The sequence below is a fragment of the Terrapene carolina genome, unplaced genomic scaffold (genome assembly GCF_002925995.2).
Source record: "Terrapene carolina triunguis isolate 2854851 unplaced genomic scaffold, T_m_triunguis-2.0 Scaffold26, whole genome shotgun sequence".
NCBI classification, from domain to species: domain Eukaryota; kingdom Metazoa; phylum Chordata; order Testudines; family Emydidae; genus Terrapene; species Terrapene triunguis.
Window position 1 is genome coordinate 375,774 of NW_020664377.1, and position 24,701 is coordinate 400,474.

At 42.4% G+C, this 24,701-nt stretch overlaps 1 protein-coding gene across 1 annotated transcript in view; it reads left to right on the plus strand.

The window, feature by feature from the left end:
* The first annotated feature begins 2,404 nt into the window (after nt 1–2,404).
* The window catches only part of LOC112104189 (ornithine carbamoyltransferase, mitochondrial), a 36,504-nt gene continuing 14,207 nt past the window's right edge, over nt 2,405–24,701 (plus strand). Inside the window, exons 1-5 of the mRNA XM_026650603.2 lie at nt 2,405–2,569; nt 8,356–8,494; nt 9,097–9,178; nt 15,062–15,149; nt 21,173–21,326. Of these exons, the coding sequence (XP_026506388.1) occupies nt 2,493–2,569; nt 8,356–8,494; nt 9,097–9,178; nt 15,062–15,149; nt 21,173–21,326 (540 nt within the window). The 5' untranslated portion in view covers nt 2,405–2,492. The remainder of the gene's footprint in view (nt 2,570–8,355; nt 8,495–9,096; nt 9,179–15,061; nt 15,150–21,172; nt 21,327–24,701) is intronic.

Here is a 24,701-nt window from a genome sequence, read left to right on the forward strand (position 1 = left end):
GCGGAGAGCCCCGGCCGGGCTCTCCGCCCTCCTCCCGGTGCTCCGGCCAGTAGTGGATTGCGGCCCGCGGCCGGGCTCGGCGCCCTCCCCTGCCGCGCTGGGGGTGGCGGGGTGTGTGTGTGTGTGTGTGTGTGTGTGGACGGTGGCTTTTTTGCCTAGGGCGGCAAAAAAGCCAGAGCCGGCCCTGAACACATGTAATGGAAGTTTCCAGAGGCAGGTATAAATATGCAGGCAAGAATCAGTATGGAGATAACGAGGTTGTCTGTGGTACTGATACACCCTCCCGCCAACCTCCATCACTGTAGTATCTGAGTACTTCATAATCATTAATGTCTTTATTTTGCCTCACAACACCCCTATGAGGTAGGGAAGTATTATTATCTCCACTTCCCAGATGAGGAACTGAGAAATTAATGGCCAGATTTTCAAAGGTATTTAGGTGCCTAATGACAGAGAGAGGTGTCTAATGGGATTTTTAAAAATCCTTAAGAAGGTTAGGTGTCTAACTCTCATTTTATTTCAATGGGAGTTAAGCACCTAATCAGCTTAGGTACTTTGAACATCTGGCCCCAAATTGAGATGCCAAGGTCACACAGGAGATCTGTAGCAGAATAGGCAACTGAATCCAGCAGGTCTCTCAAATCCCAGCCTAACCCCCTAACCACTGGACCATTCTGCCTCTTTGATTAAATTATTTTCTCTGCTGTCAGCAATACTTCACTATGAGAGGGCAAAAAATAAAGCAGATTTCCTTGCAAAAACACTTTAGCAATTTATAGAGCATTGCCCCAACTACTTTGAGCATATGCCATGTCCCCTTGCCTTCTCCATAGAGAATATCAAAGAAACAGTGAGAGACAAGGTTGGTGAGGTGATAGCTTTTATTGGCCCAACTTCTGTTGGTGAAGGACGAGCTTTTGAGCTACACAGAGCTTCTTCAGCATTTTACCCTCCAACAGAAGTTGGGCCAATAAAAGATTTATTTCGCTCACCTTGTTTCTCTAATATTCTGGGACTAACAAAGCTAGAACAACACTGTACACAAAGAAACCTATAGGCCATTAAACAAAAAGACAACATGTTTCTTGTTGATTACTTAGGAAGCTTTAGAAAGGTTTGGACTAGTTTATGGGATCATTACAAAATAATAAACAAATGTGATCATGAAAAACAGAAAATTGGAACAAGATTAAAAAACAAAGAAATGAGGATCAATTCTTCTTCTAAAGTCAATGGGAAAACTCCCATTATTTTCAGTTGAGGCAAGATAAAACCAAAGTTGCCAAGAATATATGAAGCTTCTAGATGAGCTTCTGAATGTAGCGGATAAAAAAATGCGCTCAAAGGAGCACATTTTTCAGTATCATAATTCACCAAGTATAGGGTGACCATACGTCCCATTTTTGGCCAGGACGGTCCATTTTTTATGTCCTGTCCCAATAATCCTGTCTTTTTTGGCAAAAGTGGGCATTTGTCCCGTTTGCTTTTGCCAACTTGATCAGTTGGCAAGAGCAAACAGAATGCCCACTTTTGCCCAAAAAGTATGCGGAGGAATGTGCGGGGTGGGGGGAGGCGAGTGGCGATGCCAGCCCCATGCAGGCAGGGCTCAGACAAGTGGTGATCATGCTCCAGCCTCGCAAGGGGGTGGGAGGGTGGCGGCCAGGGCTCTGGCGAGCACCTTGGGCCAGCCTTGCAGACAGGGAGGGGGGCACCTGGGGCTAGCCCCGTGCAGTGTCCCATTTTCCCTTTAGGAAATATGGTCACCCTAACCAAATCTTGTAAGCAGCTTAAGTTGAAGGGGTAAATTTCCAGAGACAAACAAAATGATTAAACTCTTTAACCTCATTGAGAATCTTACATGTAGAGCACCGTGGCACAATTTGAAAGTTTACTCCTAAAAGGCAAACAATTTTAGAATACACCTCTACTCCGATATAACACGACCCGATATAACATGAATTTGGATATAACGCAGTAAAGCAGCGCTCCAGGGGGGCGGGGCTGCACACTCCGGCGGATCAAAGCAAGTTCGATATAACGCGGTTTCACCTATAATGCGGTAAGATTTTTTGGCTCCCAAGGACAGCATTATATCGGGGTAGAGGTGTACTTAAAAATAAATTTAGCTGCTCCGCATTCTTCTTAGTTTTATCCATCATCTTACTCTCGTGTACAAATACCTAATAGCATGGCATTGTTAAGAAATAACATTGATACTGCCGTAATGTAATGGTCCCTCATGCAAACGCACAATGAGTTGAGCAACTGACCTTGTGAGAAACATCCATCTGTAGAATCTGAATAAGGGGAGATTCAACCTCAGCTCTGAGCTGGCTCAAATTTCACAACTAGGAAAATGCAAGATAAGGTTGCCTCATCATGATACTACCTTTGCTCTCTCCCTGAAGCATATAAGGCATTCTCTGCTTCATGTAACTTCAGATCAGTCGACTTTGCTCCCAGGACTAAGGCAACTTTCATTCTAAAAGAAAATGCTCTTTAATTTGCGGAACCTGCTCAATGCTGCAACTTTAAGAAAGAGCAGCAAGCAACTGGTGCAACATTTTCGGTAAGTGTATCATTTAGATTTGTCCTTCAGTTAGCAACATTGAATCATAAACCTGGAAACTAAGTAATGAGTTCTGTAGAGAGATCAGTATCTCAGCTAAAGGCCTCCTTCTTAGAGCTGTTTTGCCCTTTGTTTTCAGCAGCAGACTGTAATTGCACATGAGAGTGGAGGGTTTTTATCCTTTCACTTTTCAGTCCTTGTGGAATCATGTTAAATTCTTTGCAAATAGGTTAGCAGCACACACTGAAATATTTGTTTGTTCTTAAATTCAATTAATCTCTGGCGGTATAATCATCACGTATCATAAACACCCAGTCACATATCTGAATATAATGTAAGGGACTGTAATTTCTACAGACAAGTATTTTGATCAAATACTGAAGGGGAAAATTCTCCCTTCCCAGCTTCACAGTGAATCTCAGCCTTAGTGTTCTGCTCTCTCGCCATATAATCCATGCATGCAGGAAGAGCATAATACCAGGGTCAAGACTAACCATGGAGATCTGAGAGCAGCACTTCGCTGTAATTGTTTCAACAGTGTAGATTTGGCATCTCATGTGGGCCTCTGAAAAATACATCTATGACAATATTTAATTACATTGTTTTCAATCCTTGTCACAACTTGAGGAACAAGTTAAAATTAGAGATTTAGGGCTTGACGCTGCATCATTGAGATCTTTGGATGTTTTGACATTGATTCCAATGGGAACAGGATGTAACAAGTTTTAAGTGTTCAAAAACTGTATGCAAGGGTTACATACACACAGATCCCATTAAACCATAAAAGTCATTTTCATTTGTCTTCTTTCTCCTTTGGACCAGTTTGAAAATGTTTTCTGAGCTCTCTGATTTATTCGTTCCCCCATATGAAGAATGCCCTGTAGTAGTCCAGCTTTGCATATGCATTGCTGGTGACTAGCAAAATATTGCTTTGGTTAGCAAACTTGATATGGAAGTCATTATGGGGAAATAACTACAGTGGCTCCCCTTTCTCAAATGTGGCCACCTAACTTAATTGGGCTCTCTATGCTATTTTTACAGTCTCACTTTTTGAGCCATAACTACCCTCTAAATTGGATTATAAGGGAGACTATGTTAACACAACCATTACAAATTTAAGATATCACCATAAGCTCTGATCAATGCCAGCTAACCAAATGATGGTTTAGAGCTCAAGGAAGTCAACCAGTTATTATAATGGTTGAAGGAAATTGCCATTCCCATTCAAAAAGAAAAAAACTATTTGGCTCATGATTTTTTTCATTACACTTTAATTTTGCTTCCCTGTATACCAACTGCCACTAGTATTTATTTGGTCAGTAATGCCTCATTTGAAAAGACACTGGCAGCCCTGAAAGGAACACTACACATTGCTGACGACCATTGCCTTCCTCCGCGGCATAGGGCAGGGGTCTCAAGCTGGAGGATTCTCTGCGACTTGAAGTCTTCAAATCATGATCTGGAGACTTCAACAGCTGAGATCAGGGAAATTGGGTGGGCCAGCTTTTGTGGCCTGCATCATGCGGGAGGTCAGACTAGATGACCATAATGGTCCCTTCTGACCTTAAAGTCTATGAGTCTATGAGTCTATAATAAATCTTGGAAAGCAGTATGGGTCATGCAGAATTTGGCTGAAATTTTTTTAGAGCTGGAAACAATAAAATGTTAGAGACAACTCAGTGAGGGAGAGTGGAGTGACTGAGCAGCAAGAGGTTGCAGAGCCATAGAAGTAGAACTAATGCATGGGCCCCAAAGTCTGGTGACATTTAACATTAGGCTTCAGATGATCTGCTAAAAACCTGGAAGTCAAATAATTGAATATTTCCATTTGCTCCCCAGAGCCATTCAGAAAAAAGCAAGCAAACAAACAAACAAACAAACAAACCCCATGTCATCTCTTTATGTTCCAATCAGTTCAGTGACCTGCTCACCCTGCCCTAATCTAAAAAAGGGAAACAATTAAGAAACAAAGTTTTCTTACAGTATATATCCATAAAAGTTAGAAGCAGAATCACATTTAAGTTGTTATTTAGTCTGCCTTGCTATTTTATTTTTCATGAGATTGTGAAGACTACCCAATACATATGAAGGCTCAAAGTCAAATCTGCTCTTCAGCGCCCAGGTATATGTCAGTGTGTATCTTGTAAAATCAGCTAGAGCACTTGAACATACATGCAAGTCAAGGATTTTGCTGGTTATACCATACCTGTATGGGTTGCAAGGATAGCACTGAGTGCTTTGTGTGATTTTTAGTTGTTTTCTTAGTTATTCAATTTTAAATTTTATTTTATTGCTTTATTTTTATAGTATTTTATTTTTAAGTTTTGCTAGACAAAGTTATAGATCTTGTTAGCCCACAAAACCTATCCCTTCAGAAATATCTCGCTAAGAACAACAGAACATATAGATTTAAAAATTAGGATCTACTAGTCTGTTGGTTTAACAAATGTTGTGAACTTCAAAGAGCCAGATTTCCAAAGGGATTTAGGCATCTAGATATATGGCTAGGCATCTAGTGGGATTTACAAAATCTCCTAACCATGAGAGTTAGGTGCTTTTGTATATTGCACTAGATGACTAACTATTAGAGCTGGCAGGAAAATGGAATTTCTCTCCCAGTGGAAAATTTCCATGTTTTGGAGAGAAAAAATTGTTCCAAGTCAGGGCAAAGTAAAAAAAAAATCAAAAATATTCTGGAGAGGAAAATTCCGAAAAATTCCTTTCTGGGAGAACCAGAAATGGGAGCTTTCAGCTTGCTCCTGGCTGCCTGACTCTCAGGGCAGCTGCCTCTTTGTGTTGCCTGACTCCTCAAAGAGCTGTCTGCTTGCAGAGTTAGGAAGCTCCAGGTGGCAGCTGCCCAGCAGGCTGGGGAGCCTGGGCTAGCAGGAAACTAGGCAGGTTGGTTTCTATGGAAAGTTTCAACGGACTTAGTACCTTCCCACAGAATGTTTCCACAAAGCAGCATTTTCTGGAGGAAAAGTTCTGTCAGAAATTTTTCAACCAGCTCTACTACACACGTCTTTGGGTGCCTTTGTAAACCTGGCTCAGAGCTACTAAAATACAACTAATAGATGTTTGTTACTAAGAAAATGTAAAATAATTATGGGTGAGGTTTCCAAAAGTGCTCCAGGTTGGCCTTACTCTGCTTCCATTTACCATTGACTTCGCACAGTTATACCAATGCTTGTGAAAATTCCATCCTATAACAACCCATCAGTGTCAGATTTAAAAAATAATATGGGCTACTCTAGGGTGACCATATGTCCTGTTTAGGCTGGGACAGTTCCTTTTTTAAGCCCTGTCAGTTGGCAAGAGCAAATGGGACAAATGCCCCCTTTTGACAAAAAAGTGGGGTGCAGCTGAACGTGTGAGGGGACAAGCGGTGATGCCAGCCCTATATAAGGGGGGGAGGCAGGGCTCAAGCAAGCAGCCATGCCAGCCCCCAGCCTTGCACAGAGGGGGCAGACAGGGCTCGCATGCAGTGATGCCAGCCTTGTGCAGGTATGGGTGCTCGGGCCAGCCCTGGGTGGGGGGCGTAGGGGGACTTGGGCGAATGGCTCAGGACAGACCCATGGGGGTTTGGAGGTGCTCAGGCTAGCCCCACATGGTGTCCCATTTTCTCTTTGGTAAATACCATCATAAGGCTACTCTTATTCCTTGTCTCTATGCCATACATATCCCCTGAAACAAACTTCCACATTTGGGGGGGGGGTGAAGAAAATAATAAAACAATCCAGTCTGATGCTGCAGTTATATCATATGCAAAACTCCCTGATGTCAACAGGTGTTGTGTGTGAATGTGCAGAATGAGTGCAGGATCAGGCCCAGATGCTAGTGCACAGTACTAACCACTTCTGACCAGGTATAAATCTTTTTGAATCTTCTGAATCTTTTTAAATAGGAAAGTTTTCAATTGACATTCCTGTGCCAACTTTGGTGGAATCTCTTTTTGTGCTAGATCCTCCACCCACTGACATCCATGGGTGTTCTGCAATTTACTTTAGTGGGAGCAAGGTTGCAGCATATATCTTTAATGGCTAGAGTAGCCTCTTTGGGAATAGTTTTCCTTGCCCCTGGGGATAAGAACCAGGTTAGCTTAGCGGTGGATCCAGTGGTGACCCAGCGCCTCCCTGCAGCCCACCACCCTCTGTATGACAGCATATAGTGAATCACAATAGGTTGGGCTTTATGCCACCAGGGCAACCGCCCCCCATCCTGCCCCTACTTGTGCAGCTACTGCATCATTTCCACTGCAAAGAAGCCCTCTGCACCAAAGGAGTTGAGGACAGAATTTATCTGATGGAGCAAACATTTTTAAAGGGGTCAGTAATAAAACAGTGTTTCGAATGGATATTTTCAGTTATAGGGAGAACTACTGCTTCTTGGGTTGAAAACGTGACAGACTATGAGATCTGTCATATTTGCACATGAAGATTTAAGAACTGCAGTGTCTGTGTGTGGTACCACAACTTAAGGTCTGGAACCTTATGTGTGCAGAGTTCCATGTCCTGCCTATGCCAGAGGGATTGTAGAAAAAGAGTCCCACTATTTTGACGTGATGGTAAAGACAGAAAAAGCCACCAGAGCTTCATATGGCACTGGTGCTCCCATTCAGCTCAACTGCTAGTAGCACTCCTGGGAATTTTTTTTCTGAAATTCCTGGCCTCAAAGACTTGTCAGGTGGAAGCAGTTGCAACTGAGCATTGGCTTGGAGGTATTTGCAAATAAAACCCCACCAACTCCATTCATTTATTACTTTATTCTTCTTGGTGTTTTGACTCTGATCTAATTAAAGTCACTGCAGTTAATGAGAAAGACATACTTGGCTTAGGACCGTCTAAACTTTAGAACTAGTGAAGTGCAAGTTGTGTTACAATAAAGAGGGTTGCAGATATAATCAGTCCCTGTTTAGCAGAGAAAGGGTTAAATTACCCATCAGTCTCCATTATTTGGTTTAAGGTTATAGAATCTTGGCTTTACTCGGCTGTTTGATCAAGTCATGTGCCATCTAAGATAATATGCACTTTGCAGTGTCACTTCTGCGGGAGACTATAAATATTCCATTTCATCTGGTTCTGGAATGAGCCCTCAAACCTACCCCCTCTCATCAAATATTGAGCAATGAGCTGCTGGATTCTCTTATTGGCAATATCAGTTTCTGGAAATGAATTTGAAAATGTGTGCGTGTGGCTCACAAATCAAACTTTATTTATATCCATAGGAGCAGTCCTGGGCCAGCTCCCCAGAGCTGGGATTGGGAAAAAGAGCACAGGGAGTCATCTTGCCCCAACTCTTTGCAGCCCTGTTCAAAACAAGCGACAATGCAGCCTTAAGTGTTTAACCCGACCCTGAGTGGGTTTCTACATTTGGGTTTATTTGATTATATAACCCAGATACAACTACTAGAAGTTATAAGAAACAAAATCAGTTTCATGGATGATAATAAGAGAGATGGTTACAATGGTGATTAATATAGCGAACAGTGCAGTGTTGTGGCTGTGTGAGATAGGGTGACCAGATGTCCCGATTTTATAGGGACAGTCCTGATTTTGGGGGCTTTTTCTTATACAGGCACCTATGACCCCCCATCCCTGTCCTGATTTTTTACACTTGCTATCTGGTCACCCTAGTGTGAGATGAAAAGTCACAAACTAATTATCACAGGCCATGAAGGTTATCTTGCTGCGTCAAATGATAGTAGTGAAAGAGGGTTAGCTGGTTGTACATTAGCTTTAGCATGCGTAACATATTAATACCCAATGACAAAGAGCCTGTTTTTGTTGTAGGTCTGGGCAACCAACTCAAACTAATGTTAATCTGAAAGGTCGTGACCTCCTAACTCTGCAAAGTTACACAGCAGAAGAAATAAAGTATTTGCTATGGACGGCATCAGATTTGAAACAAAGAATAAAGGACAAGGGAGAGGTATGTAAAATTTCAATTAAAATCCATTTTGCTTGTTCAGTCACTCAGCTCACCAAATCAAGATTGTCATACAAGATAATGTGAATCAGCAACTAAACTGGCTTGTCCTAAACAACCACTTCAACCCTTAATTAGTGTAAATTGTATACATCAAATGAAGGGCCAGCCAGTAAAAGGCAAAATGTTGTTCTTTGGATGAAGTAGGGGATTTATGCTGTTCAAAAGTGTGTACCCCTTATCTAATTCCCTGTTATTGGATATTCCCAATGATTTCAGTTGGGCTACAAGCAGAAGTAAAGGTTTACAGGAATAGGAGCATTATTCTGTATGTAGTGTAGGAGCAAGATAAGAATCAGAGATCTCTTTCATTTGTTTAAAACAACAAAACAAAAAAATGTAGATGCTTTTTGCCCCTAGAACTTTCTGTTTCTCCCAAACTCTTCCCAATGCTAGTGACGACTTTGGAGGGGCAGGGGATTAGAAATGATACAGTGACTGCTTTTATTATTAATTTCCGGCAGCCATTAAACTGTGAAGCAAATATTAGATAATGTATAATGAGTGAACAATTTTCCAAATCTCTTTCCGTTCTTGTTTTTCAGTATTTGCCTTTGTTGCAAGGAAAATCTTTAGCCATGATTTTTGAGAAAAGAAGTACCCGAACAAGATTATCCACAGAAACAGGTAAATCTAGACAAAACCATGTTATAACAAATATTTTCTCTGCAGAGTACATTTGTCCATATCATGAAGCCATTACTTGGAGAGCAGCAAGGATGAAAGTCAAGTCTGAGGAGAATGGCAGTTTACTCAACAGTGTGAGCAGTGTCTTGTTCTGTTATGCCTCATTAATACTACAGGCACATCTCTTTGATCACTAAAATCCCCCAGGGTCAACTCTAAATAAGTTAGAACTGAAATAAAACAACAGAAAGCAGAAGGTTTTCATGATGTAAGTTTCATGCCATATTAGCTAGCTGTACACTTTCCCTTCACTCATTTTAGCAAGTAACACCAATTTAATTCTGCACAGGCTGTCATAACTAACATCTTTCTAATTTATTATGCATGACTGTTGTCAATCTCAAGGCTTGCCTACATGGAAACTTAGTGTGCGGTAAGCCAGGATGTGAACACAAGCCTGCCATGTGTTAAGTCACCATGTAGACCCTTCGTCTGTGCACTAAAGGTTCCGTAGTGTGCTTTGACATACTGTTGTTTGACACAGCGGTATGCCAGAGCACAATATGGAATTTTTAGTGAGTGGCAGCAAGGTCCCTACAACTAGTTAGTGTGCAGAAAGCTAGTGTACTGTCTATTCACACACTGGCTTGCTGCACACTCAGGCTCCATGTAGACAAGCCCTCAGAGTATGTATTTAGACTGAGAATCATAATTTAAATTAGAGAAAAATCCCATGACTACCTCTAGAGAAACAAACTTGGGATGGGATGGAGAAACGGGGATATTGGCCTAATAATACCAGGCACCGTAGACATGGATGCTAAAAGAATAAACACATACATAATTCTACTCATGTACGTAGCAGATGCTTACATGTTTGCAGGATTGGGACCATAATATTTTTGCACAGACCTAACCATTCTAACTTTGCATCCAATAAATCATTTAGGATTGGTGTCTTCTTTATGAAGACATTTATACCCACCAGGTGGGGAAATCTTTGCTCTTCCCACATTTACGCTGAAGTAAACAGTACTGGGCCCAACCTCCCTCAAGTAGAATTGTCCCATGCAAGGGACAGGTAACTTTGTAAGGCCCCTCTCACTGAGTTTCATCCAGATTTCTCTGTAAGAAGCAAGGGAGAACACAGGAAGAAGGGAAGGAAGGAACAGACTGTTCTGCTCTCAAGTCTGAAGATTCCCCCGAAATACATATGAATCTTAAGCAATTTGTGGCACCACAGGTGTCCGCATGGAGGTCCTGTGTCTTCCTGCTGGCTCCATGGTCCTCTCTACTCCTCCTTCCAGATCACGATCAGCATAGCTTCAGAGGGGTTTCAACCCCTGGCCAATGTACCAACAACTCCCGTTAAGGTCAGCCATCCCCCTTATACATCAGACCTCCTAGAGCCACCTAGGGTTGGTCTCCTGCACTTGTGTACCAGGCACATGTCAGACTGTTCCCTGCACTCCCTCCTCCGTCTAGCACAGATACGGGCATCATGTTGCCCTTTGCTTCTAAGATCTGGCTTCCACAGCAGATTCAAGTATTCCCCCTCCCTCCACGGTAATTCTGTACATCCCAGCTGCTATTTAAGGTGAAATGGCAGCTTCCTCTGAAATCATAACAAATGCCTCACACTCCTGTGTTGTGAAATAAATTCATTTCCTACCAATTTTCTAAAGTGTAAGTGAGGCCTACAAGACTTTGCAAGACTTCAGAGGCACACGTTATCTCTAATGGCATTTCTCAGGCACAAATCACCCTGAGGTCTTGAAAAAGGTCACGTGTGTCCCAAGGCTTTGATAATCTGTCCTCATGGATTTGCGTAAGCAAACATTACAACATTCCATGAAGCTGGTGGACAATTGAGCTGGAAATGACTGTATTTCACAATTGCACAGTGCAATAGCTAAGAGAAAACTGGTGTGTGTTAACATTGTGGAAATGTTAAAAAAAATAAAAAGAGATTCTTCCATTTTCATATCTTTAAAGAACTCAGTTCTTGAAAAATAAATACATGTTAATTTGCAATGCTATATGAGAGCATACTTTACATTTGTAGTTCATCCAACGTGTATTATTTCTAACTCAATATTCTGATGGGATTTGAAATGTAATGGAGAAATGGTGTCCTTTTGAACAAATACAATCTTGATGTTAATTTGATACGGAAGATTTCTAGTACATGTATTATTTTAGCATGTTATTAAGATTAAAACTATTAGTGTAAATTAAGAATTGTCAGTAACTTTCAGTATTTGTAAAATAAACCCATTTTTTTCAGGGCCTACCAAATTTATTACTATCACTTCCTATTACTGTGGGAAATGTCATCTGTTTGCAGTCACAGTCCCATACACATCGTCCTTGTATGTTGAAAAAAGGGCATTCCACATGGTCATATATTGTCTGTAAAATAAAGTTTCCCCTCTGTCATGGTATAAAGGTGAATGCCACCCTATGTTTCCATTATATCTAGCATAAATCATACCACCTCTCAATCATGCCCTGCCTCCTCAATTGTAACTGCACTTAAATATCAGTGAACTGACTGGTAGTAAATAAGGCCATTCTACAGACACTGAAATATGGACAATATGCTGCAAGTTTGAAATAGGGGAGGGACACACAAATAATACTCAAAGTTGAGGGTAACTTCAGATATGTTCTGGCATGTCATGAGACCCAGGGTCTAATTCCTCTATAGTGGAATACCGCTATTGACTAGAAAGGACTTACTCCCAATTCACACCAGTGTGAAAGAAAAGTGAGGTCCATAATGGTATAAACACACCATGTACATATATTCACACAAAGTTATATCATCCTAATGGATGAGTGAAACATATCAGGGAATACACTACCTGGCATTTAGAGTGCCCAGTGGTAGATACTGTCTAAACTGTCTATACTACTAAGGCAGATTACTTTGGTACCTTATTATCCTCTTCCAAAGCTATCCTTAAAAAATAGTCATTAGGTTTCAGACTGCAGCCCTTAGGAATGTTCCCCTAATTGCTGCTAAGTAGAGCTTTTAATTTTAAATCTTTAAAATGCATTTTCTACACTACATGCTAAATTCTGTCAGGCAGTGGCAGCCAACTCACAGTCAGAAGTGGAAGAACAATGAGGAAATTGTCCACTCAGAGAGACTATTCCTCAGGCCCTCCATGATAGGAGCAAGTTGTTGGGGTCTGTGGGTGAGGATCTCAGCCCAAGACTCAACAATGATAGGCATGCACAACTCTCTGCACCAATTATTCATAATCTTGGTAGAAATGGATTGCATAGGTGGACTCTACATAAGGCAACAAAAACTATCACTGTTTTTGCAGTATATTTGCACCAGGCTGGGGAGTAGTCATACCTCTTCCACCACGTGTACTGGAATGTGGTCCTTGGATGTCCAGCCTTGACTTCTCATTTTGTAACAAGCCCTCAGATAACTTCTTATAGGAGATTGTAACCAGGTGGTCATTTTACTGAGTGCCCCCTCATAGGTAGGAGTCACTTTGCAGGCACCCTACTCTGTAAGCCCCTTCTCACAGGCCCCTTAAGAACACCACATACATAATCTCTCTTTTGGTCAACAGCACCTCCCCCCAGGGTTGGTTTAATTACAGAAATGGTTCAAGCAGTCTTCAAAATCCCCCAGATAAAGTCCATAGCCATAACACAAAGGTCAATACAGTATTCACCCTTGTTCTTCTGCTACACACAGAACTCTTCCTCTAGTCCCAGCCTACTCCACCCAGAGCTGCCAATCCCCATCTTTCTGACTGGAGTGCAGCCCTCTGGCCATAGCTTCATTCTTCTGTCAGTACTAGCCTGTACTTTCCCAACAACCCTGTATTAATCCAATACTTTCCTACAAGCACCTTTCTTATTTCATGAACTTTCTCCCCTTCACGCTATCCACCTGCTGCCCTTTATAGGAAACTATCTGATTCCACAAAGGGCTGCATCTTTAGTAGTCAGGGTTGGGTAGCCCCAGGCCTTCCAGCCCTTAAAGGGGAAAACCACTCTGCTAGATGTTGAGTGGTTTTAAGGAGAAGGATTTGTGGGACCTACAGGGACATGTTCTGCTCTGACTTATGCTCCATGAAATTTCACCAAAGTGTATATTTTACAAAAGGCACACATGTTGCTCTATGAACATATGCTTTGCCTCCTACACACATGTCTTTGCTTCCTTTTTAAAACTGGCCACAGTGAGAAGCATGTGCATGGCTTCATCACCTGTCTCTACTTTCCAGCATGAGCTCGGATCCTCACGATAGTTGTTTTGTTTTAACTACTAATATTCACCCCAAGATCAATCATTTGTAAAGAACAATAGTTGTGGTGTTATCCTTTTAATATTTAATATGCTTGCAAAAGCACGTGAAAAGCTGTAGTAATGGCAATGCCTGCACTGCTATCTGCTGCTGAGAACAAAGCTGATCTACTTTAAACTTCCTTAAGGTTTAACAAAGCAAGAGTTTCTCAGCACCTTTTGGATCACAGCTTCCCAGACAAGAGGGTCTTAACTCTTCTATTGTTTATGTGGCCCTCTCTTCACCCCAAATGAAAAATAATGTCATCTGAAAATGCTGTGTTTAAACTACTTAGCATATGTGCAATGTGCCTCAGGTGGCATGTGACCAGGATTCATCACCAAATTTGGTCCACTGGTTGGATCCTTAGCTTCCCCTGCCCGGGCCAAGTACTGACCAGGAGTGTGACATGAACGCTGATCCATGTTCCCCTCTAAATTACTGAAGAGGTGTTTTCCACTCCAGAGGATAGCAAATTACCGTGACAATGCTGATCTGCCTGTGGGATGCTATGATGATACTAGGGGTTGTTTGGTTACTTCCTATAATCAAAATGGGAGATGGGAAGACCTGCTAGATCACCCAGTCCATTCTCCTGTTCTCTAGTGAATGAAATTTACCCCAGTGCAGAGGGAGCCTCACAAGGGCACTTAAGCCCAATTTAATCCCTTAGGCCCAGACCTTCAGCTGCACCAGAGCTATAGTCACTGCGTCTGAGCAGTTGGGGCATAAATATGGCTTTAAACCAGCCTTGTGCTCCCTCAAGCATCTCATTTAGAACACTGTCAGAGTGGGGCTAAATTATGCCCATCTGCAACAGCCACCACAGCAACACTCCAGCCAGGCCTCCCCTACCCAGACTGTGCCCAACATGCCTTCTATGCTGAGGCTAGGAAGGCAAGTGGCACAGGGCGATTTTCCCTGATGTTGGGATAATTCTCAACCAGCTCTTTAAGATAGCTATCACACACTGGAGCAGTGAAAAGCAGGCAGAACAGAGGCCAGGATCTGGCCCATAAGGTAAAAATCACATCAGTGCAGAGGCCCAGTACTTAAGTCCCACTTAAAATGGCACATAGGTCTTATGCCTGCACAGGAGTGAATTTCATCCTTAGGGCCTGATCCTAATCTCCCTTAAACTAGATGTATACACATTTGTACCTTCACTAAGATCAGTGGCTATAAACTCTCCCTTAAACTAGATTTACACAGGTGTGTACCTTCACTAAGATCAGTGGCTATAAACTAGTGTGAGAAAAGAATAACCCAGCCCTTAAAGTGGGGATTCAGTGATGGTTATTACAATGCATGAACTTGCATGGATTTTGCCTTGAACATAGGTCTGAGGTGATATCTAAAGGCCTTTAGGAGGGCTGTCTGTACTTGAATGGATTTCACCCTAGTGTGCATTTACCAGTGTTTTGTGAAGTCTGGAATTAAATGTCCCAAACAAGGGGGTGCCTCTCTTACTGCTGTTGTTGTTGCAAATACCTGTTCTCTGGGATTTATTTTTAAATCTCAAATTGTAACCATTCAGATTGTGTTTTGTTTTTAATCTTTGCAGGGTTTGCTCTCCTTGGGGGACATCCTTGTTTCCTTACAACCCAGGACATACATTTGGGTATTAACGAGAGTCTCACAGATACAGCACGGTTGGTAAAATATCATGGAATTGTTTTACATATGTGAAAGTGGTAGATCTGGCTGAAATTGGTGAGAAAATGTGAAATAAAAACACCAGGTTGGCGATAACTTTTTGCATGATTTTAGACTCCCCAAGTATTTATTTTCCATGAAATTTCAAAGGCACCCAAAATTCTCCACATTTTCGCAGTTTGCAAAATTCACTTGTCACCTTTTTGCATTTTTTCCATCCAGTGGGGGTGAATTAAGCCCTTGGATTCTTCCCCGAGCCCCACTCCATTCTATAGGAAGTTGACCAGAGCTTTAAAAACCACAGAAGTGTGAGGCTATTTCTTGCAGATGCTGTCACTTTGCCTTGCTCCCCATTAAGCCTTTATTAATGACTCATCCAATCTGGAGTATTGTGCTGCTTTCTAAGAAGCCCCTCTGCAGTTTAAGATTAATATGTCAGTGCTCAGATGCTCCAAGGTTAGTACCTTTCAAAAGGTCCTTTCTGCTCCGTCGAAAGACACACAACCTCAGGCTTGTCAAGCTCAATTCAAGAAACACAATCAGCGAGCTGTGGTTTTTTCTCTCCTGCTGACTATGTTCTTTGTGGTCGTTAGCTGGAGTGATTGTTTCTCAATACTGCATTGCTTTTCCCTCTGCAATGAAATCCAAGGAAAACATAAGAAAAAGGCCAAACTTTTGGACATTTTAGAGTATCCTTTTCCACCTTCATCTGTTGAAGGAGAGTGGGTATGGGGCAGTGATGATAGAAAGTCAGGCTTGCAGTCTCTTCAGGCTGGAGGACACTTAGCTCACTCTCCTCCTGTGTCCCACTAAACACACAATATTGAAGACACCAGAATATACATTAATTGTAATTAATGTTAACATGTTTTAGTTAAAGCCCCACCCAATGGCTTGCTTTGGTAGCTATACGTGTAGGTTTCTAACGCCCATTGAATGATGGGAGCTGCAGAGAGTGGCAGCCTAAGCTGTCAGTGAGGCACAATACAGTCTCAGGTTCCATCTCTGGGTTGTTCCTTTGTTCAGTCCTACTTCATCTCCCTTCTATTTGAATTCAAATGCTACAATGGGATTCAACCTCATTCCCCCAAAGTGACTTTCTTTCTACACCTAAGAATGTTGCCTCAAATGAAGCTGCTAGAGCAGCTATTGTTATATGCAGGTAGGTCATTTAAACTTACCAGACCACATTCATCCCTACTGTAACTCCAGTGACATTAGGGACAGGGAAGTATTACAAGAGAAGGGGGAGAGCTTCCCCTGCTCTATTAAAGGCAGATGGAGAGCTCCTCCCCCCATAAAGAGAGCACTGTTCTCCGAGCCCCTTCCCGCCTGTGTTTTCTTACTGGCTAGCAGTAAAGTGAGAACACACCATTTAAGAGGGTTTGAAAAGCAAGCAGCAGGAGATAGTTGAGAAGCTTGGGAGAGGGAAAGGGGATCAGATGGACACAAAAATCACAATGGCAGCTGGGAGCTATTTGCCAAAGCTAGAATGTGAAGGCTACATCTGATCGAGGCAAAGGTGAGGGGATTTAAAGAGGGACTGGATGTGGTCAGAGCAAAGATATTTGCAGCTGCACTTTGGATGGACTGAGAAGATGGATGGACTGATGCCAGAGAAGAAAGGTTGCAGTAATTCAAATGAGAATTGTTTAGAGTGGGGCTAAAGGTTGTTGCTTAAGGAATGGATGGATTTTGGAGAAGGGCAGGACGTGGTGGCAGCATGAAGGTAGGAGGGTCAAAGGAAAGAGAGAAGTGGAGGATGGCCTCCAGCCTGCAAACCAAACTGACAGGGAGGGTAGGGAAGTTGCCAAAGCTGATAGAGGGAGGAAGAAGGGATGGTTTGGCAGGGAAGATGAGGAGTATAGACTTTTGCTGTTAGCAACTGGTTCCAGGGACAGGGGGGAAAGGGTGAGAGTACTCCCCACCACTTAAGAGAGCCATCCCCAGGCAATACCGCACCAGAAAAACACAGACCCTGTATTTAGTTTGGAGGCTGTTGGTCATTTACTGACCTGGCAGGCAGGCTGCTCTACATAACAAAGATGTTCTGATAAATACAGTGGGCCTGCTCCTGCTCTGAATGAAGTCAATAGCAAAATCCTTTCTGACTTCCCCAGGAGCAGGACTGAGCTATTCACACAAAGAGCAAATGAAATATTGTGAGTCACCTCTCTAGTAGTGCTTGTGCATGTTTTATTAGCATATAGGTAGGTACCAGTATAGAAGCCTGGTTCAAGGAGCATGAAAATAAACAGACAATAAAAAACAAGGAATACTGGAGTTTTAACGAGTCTGGAGAGTATTCCAAATAATTACAGCTTCATACCTAGGGCTCCAAAGGCTTAGAAATAGTGGAGGCTGAGGCTTAACGTAAAGGGGGATAGAGGGCTGTAAAAGGCCTACAGGTTTTATTATAGTTGAAATACAGCCCCATTGCAGGTCCGTGTTTGTCAGTGTTTCCACTGAGAACACATTTTAGTGACTTGTAATTTGGCCATAACAAAGCTCCTCTGTGCTGTGTAATAGCTCTTAAAGACAGACACTTACACAATAACAGACAGAAGGGTCTTTAACATTTTCACTGCTGCTTAGCGTGTCCGATATATCAGGCAAACTGAAACGCTGGCAGCATTCTATGTACCTGGTATGCCATATTCTTCACGGCAGCACCGATGCTGAGCTGCGGCAGTGGCACTGAAGCAGTCAGTCATTAAACTTGATAGTCCACTGAGATTATCAGGGGTCAGTTCCTACATTTGTGTGGGATAGGCTTGCACCCTTGACCTACCCACCACTTATACAAGAACAAATATGCCCCAAAGCCATTTTAACAACCCCACTATTGACTTGGTAGCATTGAATTGGAAAATTAAACCATTTATTCAATAAACATTTTTAAACACTAGGGATATACATTTTGGATAGAAACACTTCCCTATCTCCTTGGTTCTTTGGGAGCTGTTACATGACTCTGCACTATTGCCACACCCAGTGCTCCCAAATCTCGAGATTAGCTTCAAAATCACGAGATTTTTAAAAAAATAACTGTGAAGTTCTTTTTCTTTGCCTTTTGGTTTTTGAGCCTTTAAGGTGCACTTGGGTCATATTTTCAAGCTTTCCTCCACACCCATCAGGGCTAGAAACTTAAAGTTTAAAATGAAAGTTGAGGTTCACACATAATCACGTCTGCAGTATCTGGGGGCTTTAAGCAAAACACCAGACATTTCAAAACTCACAAAAATCATAAGAGTTACATTGATTTAGTATCAACATAGGAATCCTGGTAACTTCTCCAGATACAGGGTAACCACTGATAGTCAGCCCCAGAGTCATGGGCCTTGCCCCTCCAATTGTCTTCAGAAACTCAGACACCCTAATTGGCCCCAGCTTCTCTCAAGATGACTCTGATTCAGTCCAAGTCTCTCTTTCTCGGCAAACCCAGCTGTCTGCTATTTCTTTCAAATTAGCTTCAGCCTGATTCAGTTATGGGTGAGTCTGGTCTTCTCTCAGGCCAGCTCCAGCTTCCTGGTGACTTCAGTCTGGTCAAGATTCTAACAGGACCTTCAGTTCGGCTTTCTAGCAGCGTAATAAAGGTGTGTTTGACACCATAATGCTGGTAAGAGCAATGACCTTTATTTCCTGGCTCCAGTTCTGTGACATGAGTCAGGGTTACAAGGTGATACCTTAATCATAAGGCACACGGTCAGTATTCACTGATTCCAGTACTCACTGCAGTGGCTATCTTTTCAACAGGTTAGGCAAGAAATCTAGCATCAGGCCATGTTATGGCTGAGTTCCCTGTAGCTACCTTACATTGAAAGGGATCCATCTTCTTGAAGCTCTTTATCAGTCATATGGTGACTAGTTTGCATAAAACCACATTTCCCCTAAATACCCATCCAAGGTAGATTAAACAAAAGTAACACCTTTATAACTTGTTAGCTAGAAAAAAATAATGGCACAGACAGCAACCTTACAGATTATCCTGTTCAGTTCTTCCTCTTTACCTATATAGGTGGCATCAATGATTTCCCTTAATGGGAATCTTATCTGAATAAGGAATGTTTGACTTCAGTTGGAAGAACAATATCATTGACTTCAATGAGAGACCTGCCTGTGTAAGGACTCTGACACTGGGACCTATCTTTCCAGAGGAGATGTAAAAATCCATCATGGCAAGTCAGCAATCCACCAATTGTAAGAGCATTCCTGTGACACTTTAGGGTTCAACCGAGGCCTGCCTTGCAACTGTGGGTGCCTTAAATGCTATGCTGCTGGGGTCCCAGATCTGATGCCAACCGGTAACACCCTGGCTCCCACTGCTCAGTTACTTTTTGCAAAGTGACCCCAACACCCGCCCAGCCCTGAATTTCCCCGAAAACATCTGCCCTGCAGTGTCCAGCTCTCTCACTGAACCCTTACAGAAGTTATTAAAGTTTTTTGCTCCTTTAAAGAGACAGTACACTGCAGCCCTCTTAATTTAACTTAGGTTAACACACCCTGCACTGAATTGGTTTATAGTAAAAGTAAAACAAGTTTATTTAAGAAAAGGACATACATTTAAGTGATATCAAGTATAAGGAATAAAGCTAGGTTACATACAAACAAAAATAAAAATATGCTTCTATGACTAAAGCCTTATTTAACTAATTAGACTCTTGTTCAAAGAAAGGTTTCTCACTAAGTCTCTTTTCCAGCATAGGTGACCAGAACCCTTTACAGAGCTCAGTTCCTTTGTTTCATCAGGTGAAAGATGCCAGAATGGCTTTTTCTCTCTCTTTATATCCTCCCAAAGTTCATTGACGCTGCTTCAAGAGCCAGGAAGCTTGCTGTGTCCACCAGGGAGCTGACACCATGTTCATTTTTGCGGTCTCCTGCCCCTGTTTTGATAGTTAAGAGGCTATCTCTCCAGCTCGCTAGGTTGATGGCTTTGTTTCCCTCTTATGTAAATGTAGCTTCATTGTCTCTGACAGACAACCAGGCTGGGCAGACAAGCAAATACACATTCCTTTTTTTAGGGCAGACTGGGCGTATGCACCGCTTGCCAAACACACTTTAAGAATCTAATTCTAGTGCATATTTATAACTGTTTGTACACATTCTGCACATACACCACACGATGATTTTCGGGAACAGTGTGAAACCAATTACCTTACATGACACTTTTTAGGTACAGATTATGACAACTGTGGGAGATGCAGTGAGTGTGCCAGGCCTGACAAGAGTTGCTGACAGAGTAATGAACCACCAATGGCCTCTGTGTCACAGTTCCATACCCTTCTGTTCACAGTTTTGCCTATTTGGTTTTAAGATGCTACTAGAGAACATTAAAACATACAAAATAATTCAAAAGAATCATACTTGAGGGCCTGATTACTTCCACAAAAGCACAGAATTGCAAAGCTAAGCATCCGATTTCATGCTAGATTCGCCTAAAAATATCCATATGACATAGAAAATGCAGTGCTCTCATAGCAGACTCATCCCTGAAACTCTACTTCCAAGGCACAAAACCATGAGCTGTAGCTAGAGTGCCAGTAATGAATGCCAAATGTCTTTATCCCTGTCGTTTAATTTAGAACCTTGATGCCACTTTAATAGTGTTACTGTGTGTGTTACAAAATATAATTATTTATATATGTTACACATTAGGATGGTACTGTTGTTCTTTACACCTTTTGAGTTGAATCCCTATCATTTTATATTAACAAACAATCGCCTCTGTTCCCTGCACATTTATTAATGTTGCATCATTAGTTCTGCTTTAGTGACAATCAAAAATGAAATAGAAAATCATTGAATGGGGTTGTGTGTGGAGCAAGAATTTCCTTTTACTTCTTACAGCTTGTTAAATGTCTGCATTTTAGTGGATTATGCAGATATCGTATATTATTCAGGCAACTGGAAAAAATTTATTCATTACCACCACTTATTAATATTTATACATTGCACATTGAAGAATAAAGTAGCAATATATTTATGATGTTTGACTTTGATATCTTTTGCTTTACCGTAGGGTGCTGTCTAGCATGACAAATGCAGTCTTGGCCAGAGTTTATAAACAATCTGATCTGGACCTGTTGGCGAAAGAAGCCTCAATCCCAATAGTCAATGGATTGTCGGATTCATACCATCCTATCCAGATTTTAGCTGATTACCTTACACTCCAGGTAATAATACCCTTCTCTTTATAATAACACAGCTTTTAGAAAACTAATCAGTCTTGCTAAATATTGGGAAAAGTCCTATTCCAAGCAGTTTATCCTTAGATGTTTTGAGATGGAACTGATAAGTAATTTGGAATATGTGTTGATATTAGAGGTCCCCATTGGACAATACACTTTAAGCAATTGAGTAGTCCCATCAATTTATGTAGGAATGAAGTTAAGCTTATAATTAAATTACTTGCTGGATTGAGCCCATGGTGCAAAAAAAAATGTGCAGGGTGCTTTACAGATTAAGATAATGGTGAGGTCCTGTCCCCACTGAAGTCAATGAGAGATTTGCCATGGAGACAGTTTTTCATTCTAAAGTCTTTGCCCTACCCTGTTTATAGTTGAGACTGAGACCTTGTCTATATTAGAAAGGTACACTAGTTTAAAAATCAATCTAGTTAAACTAGTGTAAGTCCTTAATGAGGATATATTAAACCTTGCTTATACTGAGAAGGAATGAGTTAGGATCATATTTTGTTGTTCTGATTTTAATATAGTATTTTATGTGATAACTATATAACATTGTACACATACAAGGCCAGATCCTCAGCCAATGCAAATCAATGTAGTTTTACTGAAGTTAATAGAGCTATGCCAATTTACAACCAGGTGAAGAACTGGCTTATAAAATTCATCAGTACATTGTAGGGCTGGATGAAAATTTTGGCAAATGCTTCCTTACTTTCTGAATGAATAGAAACTACTTTGTATGGATGTGATTGAGAGACAACTAAGGGGGGATATGATAGAAGTCTATAAAATCAAGACTGGTGTGGAGAAAGTAAATAAGGAACTGTTATTATCTCCTTCTCATAACACAAGAACTAGGGGTCACCACATGAAATTAATAGGCAGCAAGTTTAAAACAAACAAAAGGAAGTATTTCTTCACACAATGCACAGTCGACCTGCGGAATGCCTTGCCAGAGGATTTTGTGAAGGCCAAGACTATAACAGGGTTCAAAAAAGAACTAGATACATTCATGGAGGATAGGCCCATCAGTGGTTTTAGCCAGGATGGGCACGGATGGTGTCCCTAGCCTCTGTTTGCCAGAAGCAGGGAATGGGCGACAGGGGATGTATCACTTGATGATTACCTGTTCTTTTCATTCCCTCTGGGGCACCTGGCATTGGCCACTGTCGGCAGACAGGATACTGGGCTATATGGACCTTTGGTCTGACCCACTATGGCCGTTCTTATGTTCTTATCCATTTCCTAGATCATTCCGTCATTTCTCAGCCTGTGAAGGCCCAAATGTAGGAGAGTATGTGGCAAATACCCAGAATGAGGGGGAGAAAAAATTATTCATGCAGGAAACTACATGCTGTCAGGCTCATTCCTTTAGTGCAGTGATACTCAGACCTCAGTGGTTCAGGAGCCAAATTAGCAATCAACATTACCCAAAAGCGCCCCAGTAGTGTGAATTCATTGTTTCATTCACTATGGTACTATGTAGTCATATTTAAACAGTATGACGGGAAATATTTCATTTTTATATAGATATATATTATTCTCACAGCAAATTGACTGACTAAGTATTACTATTTTATCAACTACAATTGGTTAATAACATAGTAAAAGCATCCTGACTGGTTAATAATTAAGTCAAACTGTTTTAATATGTGCTGCAAAGAGCCACAGGAGACACGTTATGTGTTGTTTACGACTCAGGAGCCTCAGTCTGAGTATCGCTGCTTTAGCATAAATGACTCCTACATTTGATGACCTTGTTTTTGTTAGAAGTCATCTTCAGCTATAAAAGTGAGGGGACACCAAATCTTTATGGAACAGAGGTAACCTCGGGACTGAAATGAGTCATCCCTCAGAATGAGGTACACTTGAGAGAGATGCATTCAGCCAGCCTTTGTGTGAAGCTTAATTTATGTAAGGCAGTGAGTCATAACTAGAACTTTGGAAATGATAAAAAGTCATTTGTTTCATTTAAATGCTGAGTGTAATTGTAAAAGAGTTTCATCTGGCCTTTTATTTTTTGTCTCATAAACACTCTACCTATTAGCACTTATTTTCCCACCAGAGATTAGCAAGTTTTCAATAGTCATATATGACTCATATGTTTTATATAACGGTATTAATATTCCCTACTTACCAGCTGCGCTGCCACTCACTACTGCACTGTCACCTGTACTCTGGGATGCCTTTCTGATGGAGCTTAGAAAGCACGCAGTATTAACTTCCATGTTTCTTTCTGACTTCACTTCTGTGGTTTGGAGAGAAAAACATGACACATAGGTAGCTGGTTCCTGACTCCCATTTTCTGCACAGCCCTGCCCTGTGTTTTTCTGGGAGACGTTAGAGCAGAGGTGGGAAAACTATGGCCCATGGGCCACATCCGGCCTGCGGGACCATCCTGCCTGGCCCTTGAGCTCCCGGCCCCTCCCCCGCAGCCACACCGCCATGTGGGCAGCGCTCTGGGTGGTGGGGCTGCGAGCTCCTGCCAAGCAGCACAGCAGCGTGTCTAGCTCTGGCCTGGCGGCGCGGCTGCCAGACATGCTGCTCTGAGCAGCATGGTAAGGGGGCTGGAGGGGGTTGGATAAGGGGCAGGGAGTCCCGGGGGGCAGTCAGCGGACAGGGAGCAGCGGGCGGTTGGATGGGGCAGAGGTTCTGCGGTGGCAGGGGCGGTCAGGGGATGGGGAATGAGGGGGTTGGATAGGCGTGGGGTCCTGGAAAGCCTGTCAGGGAGCGGAGGGTGTGGATAGGGGTCGGGTGACTGGGAGCAGGGGGGCTGGATAGGGGTTGAGGTCCGAGGGGGTGGTTAGGGGCAGGGGTCCCAGTAGGGGGCGGTTAGGGGACAAGGAGCAGGGGGAGTTGGATGGGTTGGAGGTTCTAAGGGGGACAGTGAGGAGGCGGGAAGTGGGAGGGGGCTGTTTGGAGGGCACAGCCTTCCCTACCTGGCCCTCCATACAGTTTTGCAACCCCAATGTGGCCCTCGGGGCAAAAAGTTTGCCCACCCCTGGGTTACAGGTAGATAGATAGGATGAGATTTTGTGTTTTGCCTCTAAGAGGTGTAGTACACAACTTGCAGCCTAGGGGGAGTGTGAGCTAAGCCACTTTAGTACTCTCCTGATTCTGGACTGTTCTGCATCCATCCACATAATTTAGACAAGTCTGGGGGCCTGTTTATGTTACTTCACCGTTACTGCCCAAAATGTAGGGTTACCATTCGTCCGGATTCCCCCGGACATGTCTGGATTTTTGAGCTAAAAATAGCGTCCGGGGGGAATTTGTAAATGTCCGGACTTCTCCCCCCCATGCAGAGCGCACGCGGCTAACAGGGCAGCCGGACGGATGGTGCCACTTACATGAGGCTCC